Source organism: Thrips palmi, unplaced genomic scaffold, assembly GCF_012932325.1.
Source record: "Thrips palmi isolate BJ-2018 unplaced genomic scaffold, TpBJ-2018v1 HiC_scaffold_18, whole genome shotgun sequence".
Taxonomy (NCBI): domain Eukaryota; kingdom Metazoa; phylum Arthropoda; class Insecta; order Thysanoptera; family Thripidae; genus Thrips; species Thrips palmi.
Genome location: NW_023144627.1, coordinates 6391796 through 6414527, shown reverse-complemented (window position 1 = coordinate 6414527; position 22732 = coordinate 6391796). Strand labels below are relative to the sequence as shown.

The 22732-nt window shown below is 55.0% G+C and overlaps 1 protein-coding gene across 2 annotated transcripts in view; it reads right to left on the bottom strand.

Annotated features, from left to right (window-relative positions):
- Positions 1-21: 21 nt before the first annotated feature.
- The window catches only part of LOC117645508 (eye-specific diacylglycerol kinase), a 147578-nt gene continuing 124867 nt past the window's right edge, over positions 22-22732 (bottom strand). For both annotated transcript variants that reach the window (XM_034385767.1, XM_034385768.1), the window contains 15 exons: positions 11625-11834; positions 10351-10480; positions 8783-8910; positions 8515-8696; positions 8254-8428; positions 7720-7930; positions 6848-7429; positions 6411-6524; positions 5805-6079; positions 5539-5684; positions 4916-4960; positions 4736-4799; positions 4497-4654; positions 4249-4412; positions 22-4092 (listed from right to left, as the gene is read on the bottom strand). In XM_034385767.1, coding sequence (XP_034241658.1) covers positions 4043-4092; positions 4249-4412; positions 4497-4654; positions 4736-4799; positions 4916-4960; positions 5539-5684; positions 5805-6079; positions 6411-6524; positions 6848-7429; positions 7720-7930; positions 8254-8428; positions 8515-8696; positions 8783-8910; positions 10351-10480; positions 11625-11834 — 2634 coding nt within the window. In that variant the 3' untranslated portion in view covers positions 22-4042. The remainder of the gene's footprint in view (positions 4093-4248; positions 4413-4496; positions 4655-4735; positions 4800-4915; positions 4961-5538; positions 5685-5804; positions 6080-6410; positions 6525-6847; positions 7430-7719; positions 7931-8253; positions 8429-8514; positions 8697-8782; positions 8911-10350; positions 10481-11624; positions 11835-22732) is intronic.

Genomic DNA, 22732 nt, shown 5'->3' with positions numbered 1-22732 from the left:
GGAATAGGAACTACGAAAAAATAAAATTATTTTCATAAATTTTTATTAACGGTTACACCAGTTGTATCACATATTTTATGTATATTCCATACATTTTTACAAATGTGATAGCTTAACACAATAACATTAACTTTGACACAATTTCTTCAAAAACCTTAGTAGTTTCTTTGGTACAGAAGATGGGTTGGTGAGTCAACTCACACCCTTACGAATAGAATTAATATTTAGAGGATTTTAACTGTGTCGATGTGGATTTCAGAACTGTGAGAGTGAAGCTACGATACAGGAGAACATTTGGGATTGGAATGTTGTTAAATGTGAACTAAAACCACTACTTAATACATTTTTTTTGTTCATTTTCTCACCAAAAATAGTGGTAGTTTTCAGTCAAAGTTCACCCCAAGAAATCAGGCTGCAAAGTGGCAACCAGGTTTGTTCAGGACTGAAAACACACAAGTTTAACAAACCGACATGCATCATCTATTTTTGAAGAAAAGTAATTTTTTTGCAAAGAATTAAGAGGGGGGGATTTTTTTCAGATGTGTACTTAAATTGAAGATGGTTGAGTGCAGTCCGATCAGACATAAAAACTCCACACTAATGCAAATTTGATTTTGAACCATAAATTATTCTTTGAAAGAGGAAAATTTTTAAAATGAAGATTCAATACATTTAATTGGAATGTGGAACATGCATGCAAACTGAATAGTCATTCCATAAAGTTTTTATTCAATGCTTGGAGATTCCTGACTTTAGCTGTTTTCTAGTGGCAAGGGAACTTCACATATTCCTATTGAGCAAAATTGTGAAGGTCTCAAACAGCCACAAACAACAACAACAACAACAACATGGAATGACTCATCTTTAAGGAGAGAAATGCAACTATGACTGCTAGCATGGGATGGATCAGCGATGGATTAAATTTCTAATCACTTGTTGAAAGCCAGATCTGAACTCTGGCTTTATCCAAATGAGGGGAGAGAAAATGTCAACAGCGTCTGAAGCAATATATGCATCTACGATATGTGATTGTCATGTATCATGTATCAATATTTACAATAAGTTTTGTAAAAGATATGATATGCATTTTCCAAACATTCCATTATACACTGCTCACAATCTTAGCTCATACAAAATGTTGCAAAGACAGAGTGAGAGTGCCTACTTTACTACAAGTGGTCCATTCATTCTTATAGGAAGAGCAGTAATCAGTTATGTACATACATTCATCATTCATTACTACAATAAGTTACTAAAATAGAGGGAGACATAAGAGGATATTTTGCATTTAATATTGCTCGGAAAGATGTGTCAGTCTCAGACGACTATAGAAGTAAAACAAAACAGGAAAAGAGATTGGAGATGGCAGCAATACATTAAAAGTATTGGTGTAGCAAGACTTTAGGTGCAACAACTTGGACACAACTTTGCTTTGCTTATGCAGGTTACACATACATCACAGAACACCTCCACAACACTATCATCACTCTACCATAAAACATCTTTTTTTCCTAATTGTAACAGGGGAGAGAGAGAGGGGGAGGGGGGACAAGCATTTATAACAAACACAAATTCTAGAAATCTCTGATGAAACATAATTTAATATTTACAGGGATAAAAAATAAATATCATTATGAATGTAGAAATGAGCTGACATTATTTTGTTTCACTTCTCTGAGAATATTGTGGGTTGGCATCATATCAGTACCCTGACTAACCAAGCAAAGACTGATTTACTACACCTTTTTAACTACCAAAAGGAATAGCATTCCCTTTGAGAAGAATGAAAAAGAATGGTAGCTAAAACATCATAAGGCTGGTTCAATCTACCAACTTGGGTGCTAATCAACATTATTTGCCAACACACGTCTCCAAGAAATGACACAGCAAAACCTTCCACATTTTTGCCTAACATTATTAAAAAAACTCTTACAAGCAAATAGTTGAAGATAAAAATCACTTCTCAGCCATTAAATAAATTTAAGGCAGACACCCTGTCAGAAAAACGTAAAGCATTTCTTGCCATAACAGAGCACTACAAAAGACTAGAGTGGTCCACATAAGAAACTTCCAAAACAAAACTGATGTATATTGCACTTACAAAATTAAACAACCAGTACACCTATCAATTTGTAGCTATGTTGCACCTACTCATCTTTAATAGGGCCACAGCCGGTTCACAGTTATGCTGGAAATTTATGAACAAACAAAAACAACAACAGCTGAATTATTATTGCTTTGAGCATCTCAGTTAGGTACATCAACTAAGAGCTTTTGGACAAAGAGAAAGTGCATCGCTACGGGCATTATCTGAATCAAGAACAAAAGACAAAAAAGGATTTCCTATTAATGTGTTTGGTAAAAGTTACAATGTCCTTATAAATAACAATATTTACAGAGCCAATCCCTTAGCATATTTGACTTTATGAAAGATTTCTTAACAGTACAATGTATTAACAGTTAATGAGAAAAAAAATACTAAAAATTGACATTATTCAAAATATAATGAGAAAAAAGTTAACCACTGTTGTTGAATGCAATCAACTGTTTCCATGTAGACAGCATGAATGCCCTAGACTGGAAAGCCTTTTCAAAGTGGTTTAGTACTCTTTAAGAAAGAGAAAAATAGATGCAATTTAACTAATCAGAGCCGCACTGTCATAGCAAATAAAGAAAAAAGGGAGGGGGGATCTTTAGTGACAATATGCAAAAAGGGAGCAGTCGGGTCTAAAATAAAAATTAAAAGTACATACAGTACAGGATTTCACAGCATTTTCACAGACCTCAAACTTACACAATCATCCAGGGTACTAGCAAATTTTAAGATAAGAACAAAATGAAAACTTGGTATTTACAAAACGTTGACAAGACAAGGCATGCACGAATGTGGAGTGTACATTATTTCAAATTTAATGTAAGACATTTTACAAGTAAGTGATAAAAATCTCAGTGAACAGGTAAAGATTAGTCAGAAGAGCGCACCTTCAAGCAAATTTCAAGATTCATCAAACATTTCTACTGATTACACAGAGTTGAGGTTGAAAAAGGTATGTACAGCTTCTACCTATAAAAGGTGAAGACCTACTGTAAGTAATGTTAACTGATGTAAATAAGAAAATTATCAATTCAAAATTAGACAAATGCAAAAGTTAGATGAATTTTTCAAAAAAACAAGAGCAAATGGAAGACCTAATGAACATCAAGTGAAAAAATTATTTATACATTGATTTCACTTAGAGAGACTTTGACATACTATATTATTGCATCACAAAATAGATTTATTTATTTAAGATTCAAAACATAGTACTTATCACACTAGTAAATAAGATCACTGTAAAAGTGGCAAGTAAAAGACGCCTGATAATAACAACAAAGAAGTCTGAACTTGCACATAATTTTTTTTGCTACAATGAGATTCAACTACTTCCAATAAAAACCATGCACCAAACAATCGCACATGATGTCTAGAATTGTCACAATAACCGAATGTGACATAACAATCAAAGTGTGGTAAATCTATCTCTTTACATGAAACATTGTTCACAAAGCAGAACACATTTGAGACAGTAACAGTATGGCAGAGCAAGATAAGACAGGTCTAGAAAACAAGTAAAGTAATTAAATCATAGTCTTCCTAGAGGGACTATTTGAGTCTTAGAGACTATTTGTTGGTCATATTGGCATCAACGCAGGGACAAAACGGGTCCAATGAGATGACACATCTTGGTATCGCTGCACGTGCAATCCAAGATGGTAATAGGATGTAAGATGAGATTTATCATACCAAACAACGCCATGCCACACCAGGGCTGTTGAGGGAGGAGAGGGGTGGGCCCGGGGCTTCGGACCAGACCACACTCCACCCAAAAAACACGAGCAAAGGATGAAAGCCTGCTAAGGACAGCTGGCTGTACAGGATGCAACAGGATGGCCGAGGCCGCATGCCCACCGAGGCTCAATCAGGGGCAGCGTCCAGCTCGAACAGTGGCTACTCATGCGGGGTGGGGCAGGGCAGGAGAAAGGTGTGAATACGACAAGTCTGCTAGACGATGGTTTCAACATCCTCCGTCACAAGGTGAAAGCGTTCTTGGCCTGCAATGCACAAAGAAAATGAATGAGCACCTTAATATTTGGTACAATCATCATACTATAGAAAAGATTATTTCTTAACGTTACACAAAAATATTTTAGAGGATATGGCAGCATAAAATCGGATGCAATTCCATCCTTTTGCTGAAATAAACTTACTTTCAAGGTAATGGGCAAGCTCTGAGTCATTGGCTTGCAGGGCAAGCTGCTTGGCGGTCCGGCCCTGGCGGTCCCGGACGACGAGGGAAGCCCCAGCAGCCACTAGCAGGCAGCACACTGATCTTCTGCCCCCAGCGGCAGCCACTTGCAAGGCGGTCTGCCCTCTGCAAACCACAAATACACCATACACCTCAGACAATTCATCCGTTGACATGCAAGCCTACGTACTGTAGACGAAAGCAACCCACCTCTCTGTATCTGGTATGTCGACAATGGCAGGTGGGGCATTTGCTAGCAGGTACTTGACAATATCACGATGATCTGCCCTGGCAGAAATGTGAAGAGCAGTCTGGCCGACGGCATCGATAGACAGCATGGAATAGCCTTGCTGATGGAGATCCCTCAGCTGAAGACAATCATGAAGGGAGAGTGTTAGAAGGTAAACACAATTTAATAGTGATGCTCAAAAAAATTGAACAGCTCCTACCCTTCTTAGATCATTCTCTCGTGAAGCTCTGAGGACGTCTTCTGAAGATTTCTCAAGTAAATGACTGGATAACAAACAAATAAGAAAACATGTAAAACAAAAGGACAGTACAAGGTGATGTATTTGGTGCTAAAATCTCAGCTGAATTTAATATTGGAGTTCTTTATTTGATACACTCACCTGTACTTAACATAGTTCAGTCCAAACAACTTTTGTTGCGTTCGGCTGCCATGCACAGACATTCAGACATCAAAAGCACATTTACATGCGGGTTCAACAATAAGGCACTACTTTTGCTCAAAGCACATTTCCTATTTGTCCGTTCCCTCACATCTAAGATATATATAACAACCCTTTATTCATAAAAATATTTAAAAAAAAAAATTTATAAAGGCATTTATTGAACACCATTAACTTTGGCTAAGTACACATATAGCAAACACTAGTCAAGGTTGACAAGTACAGAAAAAAAGGATGACTACTCGCTATTTTATAAATTTCTAACATAATCCCATTTCTTAGCTCACATTTTCTTACTACGTACTGCTACAACCAAGGCAAATTTAGAAGCATTTTTTTTAAAGCAGTCCTTACAACACAGATGCCAAACCGTCCGCCCACTGTCCTTCATTGATTTCTACATCCAACATATGAACCATTCAATTATCTCCTATCGCCAACAAGCAGTAAGTACAGGACATAAAAAACCGGACATCGCGGTAGAAACACATAAAACCGGAAAAGTGCCATGTTTTGGTTTGGTTATGGTCCCTTTTCGGCGCAGGAGAGGAAGTTTACTTTACCTGGAGCCGGCGGCAGCGTTGTCCGTGTTTGAGATGGGAACGCCGTCAGTGGAGTAGACCGGGGTGTAGGTCGAGGGGGCGTGGGGGAGGGGGGCGTGGGGGGCAGGCATGGCAGCGGCGGACGCCGACACAGTAGTAAAGGATTCCTGCAAGGACAGCGAAATAAATAATTGAGATGATTTGGAGCGTTCCCCCCGTCTCCACGAATAAAAGTAGACGCCCCAGCGGCCTGGCCGGGCTGGCCGGGCTGGCCGGGCATCCTTCACCTTGTCCTCGGTGAGGGGGTCCGGTGAAGCCCGGTCCGACGTGGACTGGTCGTCTGACGGAGACAGCACTTCCTGCGACATCTCCTGGGACGTCTCCTGCGAGGTCTCGCGGGAGACGTCCTTCGTCGCGGCGCCCGAGCCGCCGGAACCGCCCGACGTGTCGGCGACGTCCGCCACCTCCTCCAGGATGAACAGCTGCTCGGCGGCCACGTCCATCAGGAAGTGGAGGTGCTCCTGGGCGCGGTCCACGCGGAAGAACCGCTCCGCCGTGCACGCTGTGGAAAGAAGGGGCGGAAGAACGGGGTGACCTCGGCTGGGTTCGAACCCGGGGCCGTGAGCCGCGAGCCGCGACACAGTGGGCCAGAAGACCGGTCGAGACGACCAAAACTCTGGACGCGTTTTGAGCTCCAGAGTCGCTAAATGGGACTCGAACCGAGCGTGTGACCCCACCAATGGATTCCTCGTTCGGAGAGCAATCCATTGGGGTCACACGTTCGGTTCGAGTCCTGTTTAGCGACTCTGGAGCTCAAAACGCGTCTAGAGTTTTGGCCGCCTCCACCGGTCTTCTGGCCCACTGTGCGCGAGGCCGCGAGAGGAGGTACTCACAGTCCACGAAGCACCAGTCCGGGGGGATGTTGGGGCTCTCCATCTTGCCGATCATGGCCCTCACTTGCTCCAGGTCGGAGGCGGGGCCCGTCTCCAGCTCGCCGATGGGCTGGGCTGCAGTGGGCAGGCGGAGCAAGTCAGAACGAGCACTGGCGAGGCTCACCGCACAGCGAGCCAGAAGACCGGCGCCGGCGGACAAAATTCGGAACGCGTTTTGAGCTCCAGAGACGCTAAGCAGGCCTGGGACCGAGCGTGTGAGCCCACCAATGGATTTCTCGTTCGGAGAGCAATCCATTGGTGGGGTCACACGTTCGGTTTGGGTCCCATTTAGCGACTCTGGAGCTCAAAACGCGTTGAGAGTCTTGTCCGCCTCCACCGGTCTTCTGGCAAATCCACTGTGCGCCGCGCGGGGGGCACTGCACTGCCGGGCTACTCACCGGCCTGCGCGAGCAGCTCCTTGTCGTAGTGGTGCTGCTCGTAGTCGGGCATGCTGATCTTGAGCACCGTGACCTTGAGCGACTCCTGCGCCGCCTCCTGCGCCTGGGGCCGGCCGCCGCGCCGCTTGGCCAGCATGGTGGCCTGGTTGAGCAGCGACAGCGTGATGACGGAGGGCTCCAGCTTGCAGGCCTCGCCGTCCACCTGCATGGGGATGGTCTTGGACGTGACGATGCGCGCCGTGCGGCACTGCGCGATGCAGGTGCCGTGGCCGCCGGCCTGCAGCAGCGGCAGCTGGTACGTGGTGAGCCCCACCACCTCGATGAGGCCGTCGTCCGTGGCCTGCTCGATGCCCGAGGCGCGGTTCCAGGGGTGCGTGCCGCCGCCGTAGCTGGGGATGTTGAGGAACACCACGGCGTGCACGCGGTGGTCCTTGAGCTTGGGGGTCAGGTCCTTGCCGTCGCACTCCAGCGTCACCAGCTCGGCCAGCCCCTTCCACTTCCGCCGCACCAAGTCCTTGCCGCCCATCTGCCCGTAGAACATCTTGTTGCGGAGGCGGGAGTTGAAGCGCTCCGGGTGGGCCTCTGTGAAAAAAAAAGCAACAAAATTAATTCACCTTTGCTGCGCCTTGGCATCCGCGCGCGGTTCACAGTGGGTCAGAAGACCGGACGCGTTTTGAGCTCCAGAGTCGCTAAATGGGACTCAAACCGAGCGTGAGACCCCACCAATGGATTGCTCTCCGAACGAGGAATTCATTAGTGGGGTCACACAGTCGCTTCGAGTCCTGTTTAGCGACTCTGGAGATCAAAACGCGTCCAGAGTTTTGGCCACCTCCGCCGGTCTTCTGGCCCACTGACGTCGGCCCGACACGAACCTCTGGCCTCGTGGAACTCGAGTGCGATGTGCGCGTCCACGCCCATGGAGAAGTAGTTGTTGACGACGGACAGGGGCAGCTGCTCCTTGCCGTCCCCCTTGTCCTTGGCGTCCACGTTCTTCTCCACCTTGAGCTGCCAGCGGTCCAGCAGCACCGTCTCGCTGTTGCCGATGTTGGACAGGATCTTGGAGATGGGCTCGTCGGTGTAGCCCTGCGGAGCAGTAACACGAGCGAGGTGCCGCAAACCGAAACAAGCAATGCGAGCGGGGCACTGCACAGTGGGCCAGAAGACCGGTGGAGGCGGCCAAAACTCTAGACGCGTTTTGAGCTCCAGAGTCGCTAAACAGGACTCGAACCGAACGTGTGACCCCACCAATGGATTGCTCTCCGAACGAGGAATCCATTGGTGGGGTCACGCGTTCGGCTCGAGGCCTGTTGAGCGACTCTGGAGCTCAAAACGCGTCTGGAGTTTCGGCCGCCTCCACCGGTCTTCTGGCCCACTGTGCGCTGGGGCACTGTAAGCGGGCGACTCACCCCTCCCCAGCCCAGCGCCCGGGCCAGGTCGTTGCCGGTGCCCAGGGGCAGCACCCCCACGGCGGGCGGCGGGTGGAAGGCGAGCTGGTCCAGCACGGACAGCACCCAGCCCACCGTGCCGTCGCCGCCGCACGCCAGCACGCGCAGGTTCGGCACCTTGCGGAACAGCTCCAGCCTGCAACAGTCGCGGGTTCAACACCAGCCCTCCAAGGTTAGGTTAGGTTAGGTTAGGTTAGGTTAGGTCTCGCAAGCCAAACCCACCCCATCTTGGGCCCGCCCTGCGTGAGGTCGAACACCTGGCGCGGGTTGAGGTGCCACTGGAACTTCTGCAGCAGCTTGGTGCCCTGGTTGCCGCCGCTCTTGGGGTTGATGAACACGATCACGGGCTTGACGTTGGCGGTGGGGATGGGCTTGATCACGAACGCGCGCGGTTCCTTCTCAGCCTGCGACCAAAACAAACAAACACCAAAGTGAATACAACCCCCTTCCATAATGAAAAATAAATAAAAATATTTGGGCTGGGGCCGACCTTGTCCTTGGTCTTCTTTTTGGAGGAGCCCTTCTTCTTGGGGGACTTGCGCAGGCTCGACTTGAAGCTGCCCCTCCTGGGCAGCTTGACGATCCAGGACGGCGGCACCACGATGCTCTTGTGGGAGCCTGCCGAAGCAGAGGCCCAAACACGCCAATTAAAGCCCTGCTCGGCGTCCCCGCCACGCCGCGCCACGCCACGCCCCGCCACGCCACGCCACGCCCCGCCGCGCCCCGCCACGCCCCGCCCCGCCCCGCCCGCCACGCCACGCCCCGCCACGCCCCGCCACGCCCCGCCGCGCCCCGCCGCGCCCCGCCACGCCACGCCCCGCCACGCCCGCCACGCCCCGCCCCGCCCCGCCCGCCACGCCACGCCCCGCCACGCCCCGCCACGCCCCGCCACGCCCCGCCACGCCCCGCCACGCCCCGCCACGCCACGCCGCGCCACCGACCGGCATGTGGAGATAAGCCCTCCTTTTATCCAGGCGGCTGCGTCCGGAGGGCCCTCGCTCTGTCTCTGTCGCACTCGCGGGGCGTCCTGCCGGCGTGCGACAGAGACGGAGCGACGCCAGGCCAGGAGGGGGCGGTGCTCGCGACTGCCGAGCCATGGCCGAGCCGAGCCGGCAGGGGAGTTAGACGCGTATCGGTGTATCCAGAGGCAGCCCGGCAACGGCCCGGCAACGGCCCGGCAACGCAAACACAGCCCCGACATTTCCAGCGCCATGCGCCAACTCCACACACACTCTCTCCCTCTCTCTCTCTCTCTCTCTCTCTCTCACACACACACACACACACACACACACACACACACACACACACACACACACACACACACACACACACACGTGTACGCCCAGCGCGCCCTCTCCCCCGCCCGCGATGTAAAAGGCAGGTTCGACACTAAGCAGACGGGCTGGAGGGGCCAGTGTAGGGGGGACGGGGCGGGGGTGAAAAATCAGGAGGGGGGCGAAAATGTGTCAATTCCCCGGCCAATTTGGCGCGACAGGTAGCGCGCGACGCGGCAGAGCGACGCGGTGGCGCGACGCGGCAGCCCTCCTGCTGGGACTTGGGGCTTCCATGAGAGAAGATGGGGCTTCCGACACACACCCCGGGCGCGAAGCGAGCCGTGAGCCGCGCGTGTGTGCAGAGCGCGTGTGTGCACTGTACACCCCACACACCCCAGTGTACACTCCAGCGAGCGCATTCCACCAGCCCACAGTGGGCCAGAAGACCGGTGGAGGCGGCCGAAATCCGCGACGCGTTTTGAGCTTCAGAGTCGCAAAATGGGACTCGAACCGAACGTGTGAACCCCACCAATGGATTGCTCTCCGAACGAGGAGTCCATTGGTGGGGTCACACGTTCGGTTCGAGTCCCATTTAGCGACTCTGGAGCTCAAAACGCGTCTCGAGTTTTGGCCGGCCCCACCGGACTTCTGGCCCACTGTACAGCCGTCGCATTGAGCGTGCCGGGTGTTGAGGCTAGATAGGACACGAACCAGAAGCGGCTTCGACCAAATTAAAGCAAACCGAGCCACTCTTTTATCTTTGCAGCATTACAGTGGGCCTTACCGAGGGTGCACTCCTCGCCGATGCGCGTCAAGTTGAAGCAGGCCTCCTTGTTGTGGTACGACGTCTTGCACCAGCTGCAGCTCAGCGCGACGATCTCCTTGGAGCTGAACGACAACTTGGACTGGAACGACTGGGGACAAGCAGAGAACCCTAGTAATAAGAAAACTAACAACAATTCCTTTACTTCTCCTTGTCCATTTTTCCCCCCTTGTTGCGCGAGGATTAAGAAAAAGTGGGACCATAATTTCGTTGCAAGTTATTCATTGGCCGTTTGTTTCGAGGGACAGGTCCTCGCGAGACGGCCGGGACGGCTTGGAGGGGGAGGGGAACCGGATACCCTTTTTGTGTCGCCGCGCCTCGCCTAGCCTCGCCCCGGGGAGCGGGCCCGTCCGTAAGCGAGGCGGCACTTTCGAAACGAAGCGAGAGCGCAGTCCGTCCCTCTCGCACTCACGGGGCGTGCCGTGAGGGTTCGAGAGGGACGGAGCACCGGTCGGTGATTATGCCCACAAATTGCAAGTCCCTTGAATAACGCCGGCCCTCAGTTTGCCGAGGGGTTCCTTCAAGCCTTCCACCCTTCCCTTCCAACGGTCGGCCTTCTTTTATTCAACCCCCCCCCCCACACACACACACACACGCCGACGGGTCGACCGGTGCAGCGGGGTACCGCCTAAGGGCCTAGCGAGGCCGGCCGCGGCGGCCGCACTTGAGGGGTCGCCTTGGGGTCGCGAGCCAACACCGGGTGGCCGAGCCGCGCGCTGTGGTGGCGCCGTAGTGCTCACACTGCCAGCGCACAGTGGGCCAGAAGACCGGTGGAGGCGGCCAAAACTCTAGACGCGTTTTCAGCTCCAGAGTCGCTGAATGGGACTAAAACCGAACGTGTGACCCCACCAATGGATTCCTCGTTCGGAGAGCAATCCGTTGGTGGGGGTCACACGTTCGGTTCGAGTCCTGTTTAGCGACTCTGGAGCTCAAAACGCGTCGGGAGTTTTGGCCGCCTCCGCCGGTCTTCTGGCCCACTGTGCAGCGTGCGCGAGACGAATGTGCACCTGGCGGGGCCTGGCGGGGCGGCCACCTGGTTCCTGTTGCTGCCCTGCAGCCCTCTGGGGGTCCCGCGCGCCCCTCTGGAGTTTAGAATCCAGAATCCCGCCCGTCCTCTCACATAAACTTACACAGCCAGGCAAAATTCCCACTCTTTCTTCCGGTACAAAAGGCCTTTTCTTAAAACTTTTAAATTTTGTTCTGTTGGTAGTGTACCCCGGGTGTACCCTGCCCACCTTGCCACACTGGCGGCACTTCCCCTTCTGGCTGCGGCGGTGCACCCAGTGGTGGGTGACGGCGGTGCTGGCCTGCTCGCGGTAGGCGCGCACCCCCACGTCCCGGAAGGTGGCCTTGCAGGTGAAGCGGAGGCGGTCCAGCAGGATCGGGACGCACGACTGGTGCGCCACGATCTTGCAGGCCGCGCACTTGTACCGCGGCCCGTGTTTCTGGAACAACAACAACAACAAGGAGGTTAGCGACAGTGGGCCGGAAGACCGGTGGAGGCGGCCGAAACTCTAGACGCGTTTTGAGCTCCAGAGTCGCTAAATGGGGCTCGAACCGAACGTGTGACCCCACCAATGGATTCCTCGTTCGGAGAGCAATCCATTGGTGGGGTCACACGTTCGGTTCGAGTCCTGTTTACCGGCCGTTGATTCTGCAGCAGCAACAACATGCAGACGGCTGGCACGCATGCACCGCGACCACGGACTCCTTCATCCAGTGTAGCCGAGCCCGGCGCGGAAAGTAGGTCTCGCTCGCCTCAAATGTCACCGAGGGGAGGACAGGTGCTCGAGCAGGGGGGACTCGTAGGGGAGGAGGACGCCGGCCCGCCTCGGCCGCCTCGCCTGCTAAACGACGACCAGGCGAACGAGGCTCGCTTCTTTTTTCCCCTCCACTAGTACATTTTTTATAGCGTTTCTCCGTGTGAGGAGACCGTCTCATTAAAGCTCTCTCTCTCTCTCTCTCTCTCTCTCTCTCTCTCTCTCTCTCTCTCCGTCGGCATTACTTCTGGCTCTCGACTCAAGTTGCTGAGATGGAGGCACCAGATGACGTGATGGCGGAAAGTTTATCGCAGGACGAACGCCCTGCAGCGCCACGGCACTGCCACGCCACTGCCACGGCACTGCCACGCCACTGCCACGCCACTGCCACGCCACTGCCACGCCACTGCCACGCCACTGCCACGCCACTGCCACGCCGCCCCCGCAGGCCGGCAGGCCCGGGCAGGTTTGCCAACGCGGCAACACTGTCGCAGTGCCAATGCCCATCTTGACGACCCGACCCGCGCCTTTACTGCCAACCTCTGGCGCCAACATTTTCGGCCTCACACCGGGCCGGCCAACCTCCGCGGCCTACATCTCGCCTGCGAGCCGCGGCGACGGTAACCGTAAACTTGGTGCGAGAAATGGTTTCGCCCGAGAAATCAGGGTTAGACAGTGCCGCAGATAACTTCAGGACCCACAGTGGGCCAGCAGACCGGTGGAGGCGGCCAAAAGCCCGGACAGCGTTTTGAGCTCCAGAGTCGCTAAACAGGACTCGAACCGAACGTGTGACCCCACCAATGGATTCCTCGTTCGGAGACCAATCCATTGGTGGGGTCACACGTTCGGTTCGAGTCCCACTCAGTGACTCTGGAGCTCAAAACGCGTCTAGAATTTCGGCCGCCTCCACCGGTCTTCTGGCGCTGCTCTGCGCATGAAGCGACCTCGCGAATGCTGCCCCTTTTTTTCGGAGTCCCCCCTGCCCCTCCCCCGGCCTGCAGTCGATGGGGGGTGATCATCTGCGGGGGATGGCGGCCGTGCGGCTCGGCCGGTCCTCCGTTTTTTCCGCGCGGCTTTCTCGCCGGCCGCTCAAAGTGGCAATTCTATCCGAAACCATCGACATCCACACCATTGTCGAGGGCATTCCCTGGGGGCGCCCAGCCCTGCCCGGCCCGGCCCAGCCCAGCCCGGGGAGCGGAGCCGAGATCCCGTCCGCCCGTCTGCCTGCCTGTCTGTCGGTCTGCCTGCCTGCCTGTCGGTCTGCCTGCCTGTCTGTCTGTCTGTCTGCCTGTCTGCCTGTCTGTCTGTCTGTCTGTCTGTCTGTCTGTCTGTCTGTCTGTCTGTCTGTCTGCCTGTCTGACTGTCTGTCTGTCTGTCTGTCTGCCTGCCTGTCTGTCTGTCTGTCTGTCTGTCTGCCTGTCTGTCTGTCTGTCTGTCTGTCTGTCTGTCTGTCTGTCTGTCTGTCTGTCTGTCTGTCTGTCTGCCTGTCTGTCTGTCTGTCTGCCTGTCTGTCTGCCCGCCTGCCGGTCCCCGAGAGTGAAAGCGAGACAGACGCATTACGGAGCAGTAAATCAAGCCAAATTAGCGAGGACTCGTTTTCACCTCTCTCTCTTGGCGAGCGACAGCGGGCGAAAAGCTGTAGGGGGACGCAAAATTCCAGTGCAGAAACATGTTTTTTTTAAAAACAAAACCGACGAAGCGTAGGTGTTGTAACTTGAACCAAAGCAAGTTTCAAAAAGTGAGTCCCGAAATTCAAGCCGAGGACGCAGTGTCTGGTTGCAGGGCGGGAAAGATGCACGAAACAAATTTAGAATAGAGAGATGGAAGCGGGCGCGGTACCGGCGTCGGTGTTCTGTTCGGAGCGGATGCCGGAGTGGGCTTCCTTGTTCCTCGTTCGCCGCTGCAGGGTGAGAGTCGTTTCCGTCGCTCTGTCTCTCTCGCACCTGTACGGCACGCCCCACGAGTGCGAGAGAGACAGAGCGACGAAAACGACGCTCAGTCTGCTGCCTTCCGGGGCCGCCCCACAGTGCGCCCCACAGGCGGCCAAAACCCTAGGCGCGTTTTGAGCTCCAGTCGCTAAATGGGACTCGAACCGAGCGTGTGACCCCACCAATGGATTGCTCTCCGAACGAGGAATCGATTGGTGGGGGTCACACGCTCGGTTCGAGTCCCATTTAGCGACTCTGGAGCTCAAAACGCGTCTAGGGTTTTGGCCGTCTCCACCGGTCTTCTGGCCCACTGTGCGCCGGGAGCAGAGCAGGGACTTCTTGGAGCGGAGCGCCTCCGTCAGTGTCAAGCCAGCACCCGTTCGTGTCTTGTCCGCTGGGGACTCCGCGTCGCTTCGCATGCGACAGTCAGTCATCGACACACCGCAACGGACGGACAGACAGACAGACAGGCCGCTTAGTTGACATAATGTTAGCTTTTATTGGAGGGCTTTGAAATTACAATAATAGGGCAGCGAGCCGGCCAGACGGCCCCTGGATAGGCGTGGACAACCCCTTCTTTTGTTCGCCCGGAATCGGCTTCATCCCATTGCCATTGCCGAGTGAGTCGTTTTCGTCGCTCTGTCTGTCTCGCACCAATAAGGGACGCCCCATGAGTGCGAGAGAGACAGACTGCCGGGGCACTGAATGGACAGCCACTGGCGCACAGTGGGCCAGAAGGCGGGCTGGGGCGGCAAAAATTCTGGACGCGTTTTGAGCTCCAAATTCGTTAAGCAGGGCTCGAACCGAACGGGTGATCCCACCAATGGATTGGTCTCCGGACGAGGGATCCATTGGTGGGGTCACACGTCCGGTTCGAGCCCTGCTTAACGACTCTGGAGCTCAATTTTGGCCGCCTCCATCGGTTTTCTGTCCCACTGTGTGGCGGCCGGTTCACCTCGGCCATGCTGCCCGGCCCGCCTCGCCAAACATTCCGCCCTCATTGCCTCCAGCCTGGAATTAAAAATAACAAGACGCCGTCACTCCGGCGGCCCTCCCTCGCCAACGCACACCGCCGTGGCGCCGTCTCGGCTGCCAAAATACAGCCTCGCCAGACATTTTTACTATTTAATTGCGCGCCGGCACTGTAAGTACGCCCGCGGCGCCGCCTGCCTGGGGACCCGCGCGCTGGCGACGCTGGCCGAGGTGGGGCAGGCCGTCGGGCAGGTCCTCGGCCTGCACGCCCAGGAGGCGGCCGAGGTCCTCCGTCTCAATGTCGGCGGGGCAGTCCCTCGAGCGCCAGGGCACCGCACAGTGGGCCAGACCGGTGCAGCCGGCCAAAACTCCAGACGCGTTTCGAGCTCCAGAGTCGCTAAATGGGACTCGAACCGAGCGTGTGACCCCACCAATGGATTGCTCGTTCGGAGAGCAATCCATTGGTGGGGTCACACGTTCGGTTCGAGTCCCATTTAGCGACTCTGGAGCTCTAAAACGCGCCTAGAGTTTTGGCCGCGCCCACTGTGCGGCGGCTCGGAGTGAAGCGCCTGCGAACGAGCGGGTAGGCAACGCGCCGCGCACCCATGCGTCGCAGCGCGCACGGTGGCCTACCTCGCAGGCGGGCCCCTCCACGATGCACCAGTCCCTCTCTCTCTCTCTCTCTCTCTCTCTCTCTCTCTCTCTCTCTCTCTCTCTCTCCCCCTCCCTCTCTCCGCGAGGCGCTGCTCGGCGCAACAAGTGCGCGGACACGCCGAGGCTGTCCGCGTTAAATAATGGCCTACACTGTTACAGAGTACCGGCCCCCCGGTCCGGTCCGTAAAGAGGCATTTGGAAACATTGACGTGAGCATAAGTTAAGTCGGTTATTCTTCCTGGGGGAGCAGTGAGCGGCCGGCCGGGGCCATGCCGGGGCCGGCAGACTGTCTCCGTCGCACTCATGGGGTCCCGGAGGAGGGGCGCGCAGTGGGCCAGAAGACCGGTGGAGGCGGCCGAAACTCTAGACGCGTTTCGAGCTCCAGAGTCGGTAAACAGGACTCGAACCGAACGTGTGACCCCACCAATGGATAGCTCTCCGAACGAGGAATCCATTGGTGGGGTCACACGTTCGGTTCGAGTCCCATTCAGCGACTCTGGAGCTCAAAATGCGTCTAGAGTTTTGGCCGCCTCCACCGGTCTTCCGGCCCACTGTGGGGCGGTGCTGCGCCGCTCCGCTCGCGACGAAACGACTCTTCGGAGTCGCCGTGCTGGGCCGTGCTGGGGGCTTCGACTCGTAGCGTTTTGTCTGCACGGGTCGAACGTGCCGGCGGAGGCTCATGCAGTGCACTGCGAGTTATTTGGGTTAAAGACTGTCCGCAAAAGAAAAATATCCCTCCTCGTAAAGAAAAAATTCAATAATTTTAGAAAGAAAAATTATTTGGTTGAAAAAACTCCCTTTTCCCCCGAACCGCCACGGACTTTTGACGGTGTGCCCGAGCGCCGCAATGATCGTGCGAGAGTCGGCAATCGCCAGTCGAATCGCAATTCGGCGGCCCCGCTGCGGGGAGCCAATCGCGGCGACGCACAGTGGGCCAGAAGACCGGTGAAGGCGGCCAAAACTCTGGACGCGTTTTGAGCTCCAGAGTCGCTAAGTGGGGCTCGAACCGAACGTGTGACCCCACCAATGGATTGCTCGTTCGGAGAGCAATCCATTGGTGTCGTCACACGTTCGGTTCGAGTCCTGTTTAGCGCCTCTGGAGCTCAAAACGCGTCCAGAGTTTTGTTCGCCTCCACCGGTCTTCTGGCCCACTGTGCGACGTCTGTCTCTTTCGCACTCACGGGGAGGCCCACTGGGGTGCGAGAGAGACAGAGTGACCAAAGAGAATTTCGCCGACGGCGGCCCAGAGAATGAGCGACAAGGGGCCTCGCCGGGCCTCGCCTTCGCCTCCAATGCAAACAAGGCCATTCGATTCTTGTTCCAGAGTCTCTCTCGCTCTCGCTCCGCCACTCGGCCACCAAGGTAAGGACCTGGGAGGACGGGGCAGCCTGTTACGGTGTGGCGGTTCTCATTGTGCCGAGGCATGGAGGCAAAGACGGCCGTCATGGCCTTCTTTTCTTCCTTCCGGTCGCTTTGACCGCCAGCCCCGCCAGCCCCAACCATGAAAGGGGTGCCCGCGACCTCCTGCTCGCGGTGCTCTGCACACTGAGTCGTTTTCGTCGCTCCGTCTCTCTCGCACCTAGACGGGACGCCCCATGAGTGCGAGAGAGACAGAGCGAATGAGTCTGCTGCTGGCCGCCACAAAGAAGGCCGGCCGCACAGTGGGCCGGCCGGAACAGCGCAGCTAGTGCCGCCAGCCACGACGACGTCCTTAATATTCTCATTACTCCCCCTCTTTTTCCCACTGTTGTTACAGTGTAGCCGCCATTCCGTTTCGTGCGGTCAGGCAGCCAGAAATAATTTATCACGGCCCGCAAAATGACACAAGTTGCCCCGGTAAAATTACTTTCCGCTGATCCCCTGACAGGGGCTGTCTTATAAGTCCGGGGCTGCGGCGCGGTGCGGCGGGGCGGGGCGGGGCGGGGTGCCGCATCCACACCAGTCACCTGACCTGCTTCTTCCCGGAACCGTGGTTGTCTTTCGTTATCGTCAAGAGTCCGACGCTCTTATAACGGGTCACCCCCTTCTTCTAACTGTCTCTCTCGCGCTTGCAGACAGGGTGGGCCAGACCAGCGGGAGTGACAAGGACAGAGCGAGCGTGACGCGCACACGGTCGCTCCGCGGACAATGGTGGCTCATCCATGAACAACGCGGCTGCTCGATGGAAAGTGCAGCGGTATCGAAGGGGCTGGCCCGCGCCCGCGCCGTGCCGCCACACTCGTAGGAGAAACAACAACAAAACAAAACAAAACAAAAACCTCCCTCCGGCGTGGCGGCGTAGCACAACACGCGCGTTCAGTGTCCGGCAGCACGAATGCCGCCCTAAACGCACGCCGAATCTGATCCTCACAGTGCGGGGCGGGGCGGGGCGGCGCGGTGCTTCCCCCGCGGCAGGCCCGCAGGCCCGCAGGGGGGAGAGCGAAACCGCAGAAAAAAGGAGGCACACAAAAAATAACAATAAAAGGGTTGACGTAAACGGCTAAAACGGCCTCACGGGGCGGACGGGGCGGACGGCGTCGGACGGAGGGCGGCGTGGTATTGCGTGCCGCCGTGCCGCCGTGCCGCACGATAGCGACCGCCACTCTGTCATAAACCGGCGAGCCGCAATCCCGCGGCCAAATTAAAACGCCGGGAAAGACGCCGAACGGACGGCCGGGCTGGGCCGGGCGAGCCGACGATGAATTTCTCGTATCGACGCGACGGAAAGGAAAGGGGTGCACCGCCGCACAGCACACCCAGCCAGCCCGGCACGGTGGGCTAGAAGACCGGTGGGGCGGCCGAAACTCTAGACGCGTTTTGAGCTCCACAGTCGCTAAATGGGACTCGAACCGAACGTGTGACCCCACCAATGGACAGCTCTTCAAACGAGGAATCCATCGGTGGGGTCACACGTTTGGTTCGAGTCCCATTTAGCGACTCTGGAGCTCAAAACACGTCTGGAGTTTTGGCCGCCTCCACCGGTCTTCTGGCACACTGTGCCCGGCCAGCCCCGCCCGATCGACCCTTGTCGTGGTGCACGCCGTTCAGCCTATCGCCGTTTCAATCACATCACTGCGACGCAAACAATGCGCCCCCGCCACCAACACAGCCAGACACACACACACACACACACACACACACACACACACACACACACACACACACATACACACACACACACACACACACACACAAACACAGCCCGCAGCGTGAAAACGGCACCCGCTGCCTCCCGGCACGCCCTGCTGGTGCGCGCCCTGTTCGTCCAGCAGCTCCAGGCCGTGTCGGGGGCAGGAGCAGCAGCACCGTGGATTTGCCAGAAGGCCGGTGGAGGCGGCTGAAATCCCGGACGCGTTTTGAGCCCCAGAGTCGCTAAATGGGACTCGAACCGAATGTGTGACCCCACCAATGGATTGCTCTCCGGACGAGGAATCCATTGGTGGGGTCACACGTTCGGTCCGAGTCCCATTTAGCGACTCTGGAGCTCAAAACGCGTCGGGGATTTCGGCTACCTCCACCGGTCTTCTGGCAAATCCACTGTGCGCCAAGGGAGGTCGGTAAGCAAGGAACCTTTTTTCCAGAGTGCGATAAAATCGGCGCGGCAACCAATCCCTCCCGGCGAGTCGGCGCTGGTCGGCGTCACCGCGTCCGGCCGCCCGGCCGCCCGGCCGACACCACTATCTGGCGTGTGCTGGTTCTGACAGTGGGGCTGCCAGCGCGCCGCCACGGGCCACGGTCCGCCGATTGCGGTGTAGGCTACGCTTTTTGTCGACCAGGCCGCCCCCCCGGGAGTCGAACCCGAGCCCCGGCGTCGGCGGCCGCCAATGGAGCGCTAGTTGGCGCACGTTGCACAGTGGGCCAGAAGACCGGTGGAGGCAGCCAAAACTCTAGACGCGTTTTGAGCTCCAGAGTCGCTAAACAGGGCTCGAACCGAACGTGTGACCCCACCAATGGATTGCTCGTTCGGAGAGCAATCCATTGATGGGGTCACACGTTCGGTTCGAGTCCCATTTAGCGACTCTGGGGCTCAAAACGCGTCCGGGGTTTTGTCCGCCTCCACCGGTCTTCTGGCCCACTGTGCGTTGCACGTAACCGGCCGAGATGTGACGATGACGTGACAGGATATGCTGTGCCCGACACGCAGCCCCGAACGGCCGTTCGGAAGGAAAGTGGACCTTTCACCGGCCGGGGCGGGGCCCGTATAGTTACCCGAAGCGATCGCAGTAAAAAATAAAATAAAAATATAAAAAAAACCGATACAACCGCCATGGCAACCTGTTGGCAAAACAGAAAACACGTTCGCAGGCTCATCTTTTGGCCCTGCTGTTAGTTTTGGCCGTAAGGTGACGACCGTGGCTGGCCGTGAGATTCATCATCCCAACAAATTAAAGTTACACGAAAACGCTTTCACGCGTGGGAAGAGGGTGGTGTGCGAGTGGAGGGAGGGGGAGGGGAGGGGAGAGAGGGGGGAGAGGGGAGGGGGGAGAGGGGAGGGGGGAGAGGGGAGGGGGGAGAGGGGGCGCCCCGCCTCGACGCACACAGCCTCCTTAGCACCGAAAAGAGAGCAAAAGTGACTTTGCCGATCCAATAATAATAACTCAGAATCCTCCCCGCTGCGCTGGAACACGATTGGAGAGTCGTGAAAGAGAACAACAACATGGCGGCATTAACAACAAAAACTAAGGGCTCGAACTAACAAGGTGCGGCGGCCGGGCCCCACGCCGTGGCCCCACGCCCCACTGCCCCTTACAGTGACGCGCCGGGCTCGGCCAGCCTCCTGGCCGAAACAACAACAACAAGAAAACAAGAGCTGACCCCGTCAATACCCAGTCACAAAAGGGAAGCTCGACGTACGCCCTTCACTCCCACACTGCGAAAATTTGAGTCGTCATTTGATATGACGATTGAAAGGCTAATTCTCCTTACAACAATGTCATCGAAACAATTGATGACATTGCTGTCACGCCCCTGCAATAACGTCTGACCCCACCAATGGGTTCTTCGTTCGGTGAGCAATCCATTGGTGGGGTCACACGTTCGGTTCGAGTCCTGTTTAGCGACTCTGGAGCTCAAAACGCGTCTAGAGTTTCGGCCGCCTCCACCGGTCTTCTGGCCCACTGTGCCGCGTGGCGTTCCCTGCCGGTCTAAGTTCGCCGCCGACAGACCTGGGCGCGATGTGTCTCGCCGCGGGCAGGCTGCCGAGGCTGCCGCGGGCTGGCAACAACAACAAAACTACAAAAGCAGCAGCAGCAGTGGTGCCAACCAAGCCAGTCGCTCCGATCCGGATCCTGCGGTTAAGGGGGGAGGCTCGCCATTAACACTAAAATTTTGGTTAAATTAAAAAAAAAATCTTTTCTTTCCTGATTTTTTTGAAGGAATGTGGGGTTTTCCATTGGAAAGATCACACTTTTAAGAACATTTTGTAAAAAAAATAATTTATTTTGGGCCACTTTATCAAGGCTCTAAAGGCATATCAAAAATACCTTGCAAAAAGACATATATTCACTGCGCGCAAGGTTTTGAAGCTATCCGACAACTTTTTCCAAATCCGTTTGTTTCCCCTGAAACTAGACACTTGGCTTTATAGATTGAACCTCTAGGTTTAACACATCTGGTTTCTAACTATTGTTATTTTACATTTCACAAAAAATATTTAAAAGTATACAAAATTTGATCTTTTAGAAGTTAAAAAAAACCACTTGCAGTTGTTCAATTTGGAAACTAGAGGTTCAATTTATGGGTCTTGTTTAGGTTTAACACCAGAAAAAATTTCAAGTCAATACGTGAAACGGTTTGGCCTAAATCATGCGCGCAAGGCCCAAAATATCGCAATTGAGTAAAATGGCCCTAAAGTTTGAACGGTCTAACCTAACCTGTGGAAAATAGTTTACAAAATGTTGTCCTCTGGCCGAACGGTTTCGAAATTTGAAACCAATCAGCCACATAATGAAAGGGTTTGATGCAAAGAATTCAAAAATCTCAAAAACGAAAATTTGCTTTTTTGACGGAAATTGACGAGCCTCCCCCCTTAATTTGCACGAGACGAGGTGTCCCCCCTCCCCCCCCCCGCCCCGCCACGTGCAGCCTCCACACGTGGAGCGACTCAGTGTCGCCACAAAGGCGGCCGAAATCCCCACCGCGTGGCGAAAGGGTTGCCAACCTCAGCCTGACTGGGCTTTGCTCTCGAGGAGTTGGCAGGCGGCAGGCTGAGGTTGGCAACCCCTTCGATACTTCCAGCCCAAGAGCATTTCTCGGTTACACAAATATCGCACAGTGAGCCACGTGTGACCCCACCAATGGATTCCTCGCTCGGAGAGCAATCCATTGGTGGGGTCACACGTTCGGTTCGAGTCCTGGTTGGCGACTCTGGAGCTCCAAACGCGTCTGGAGTTTTGGCCGCCTCCACCGGTCTTCTGGCCCACTGTGTATCGCCGACTCGTGAGGCAACACGACACTCAGGGGGTGCACGGCAAGCGACGCAAAGCCAGTGCACCTAACGACCGCCGCTGCGCCGCGAGGTTTGCCCTCGGCGGCCCCCAATAACCCCTCGGCAAAACTCCGACTTGGGCACTAAAAGTGGGAGGGGAGGGCAAAAATCGCCGGCGAAACGCCGCGAAACGCGAACGCGCCGTATTTCACCTCACACACTCAAGGCCTCGGGGAGATGCATTCGGACTCGCTGGCGTGTCTGTCCGCCTGTCTGTCCGTCCGCTCGCCCGCCCGGCCGGGAAAGGAATGGCGAACATCCGGGCGGGGACGAGACCGGAACCATCAGAAAACGAGAACGAATGCACGATTACGACTGCTGCGGTGTGGCGGCCCGGCGGCCCGGCGGGGTCTAGGCCCTGCCGGCAGGCGGACTGATTCCGAGAGGCGTTTTCGTCGCTCTGGCGCTCTCGCACTCACGGCGCGTCGCGTGCATGTGCGAGAGGGACGGAGCGACGAAGACGGCTTTCGGAACCAGTCCGCCGGGCCCTGGGCCGTGCGTGTCTACCCTGAACTGTACGCCAGCGACGCCAGCCCAACCGGTCATGATTCATCTCTCTCTTC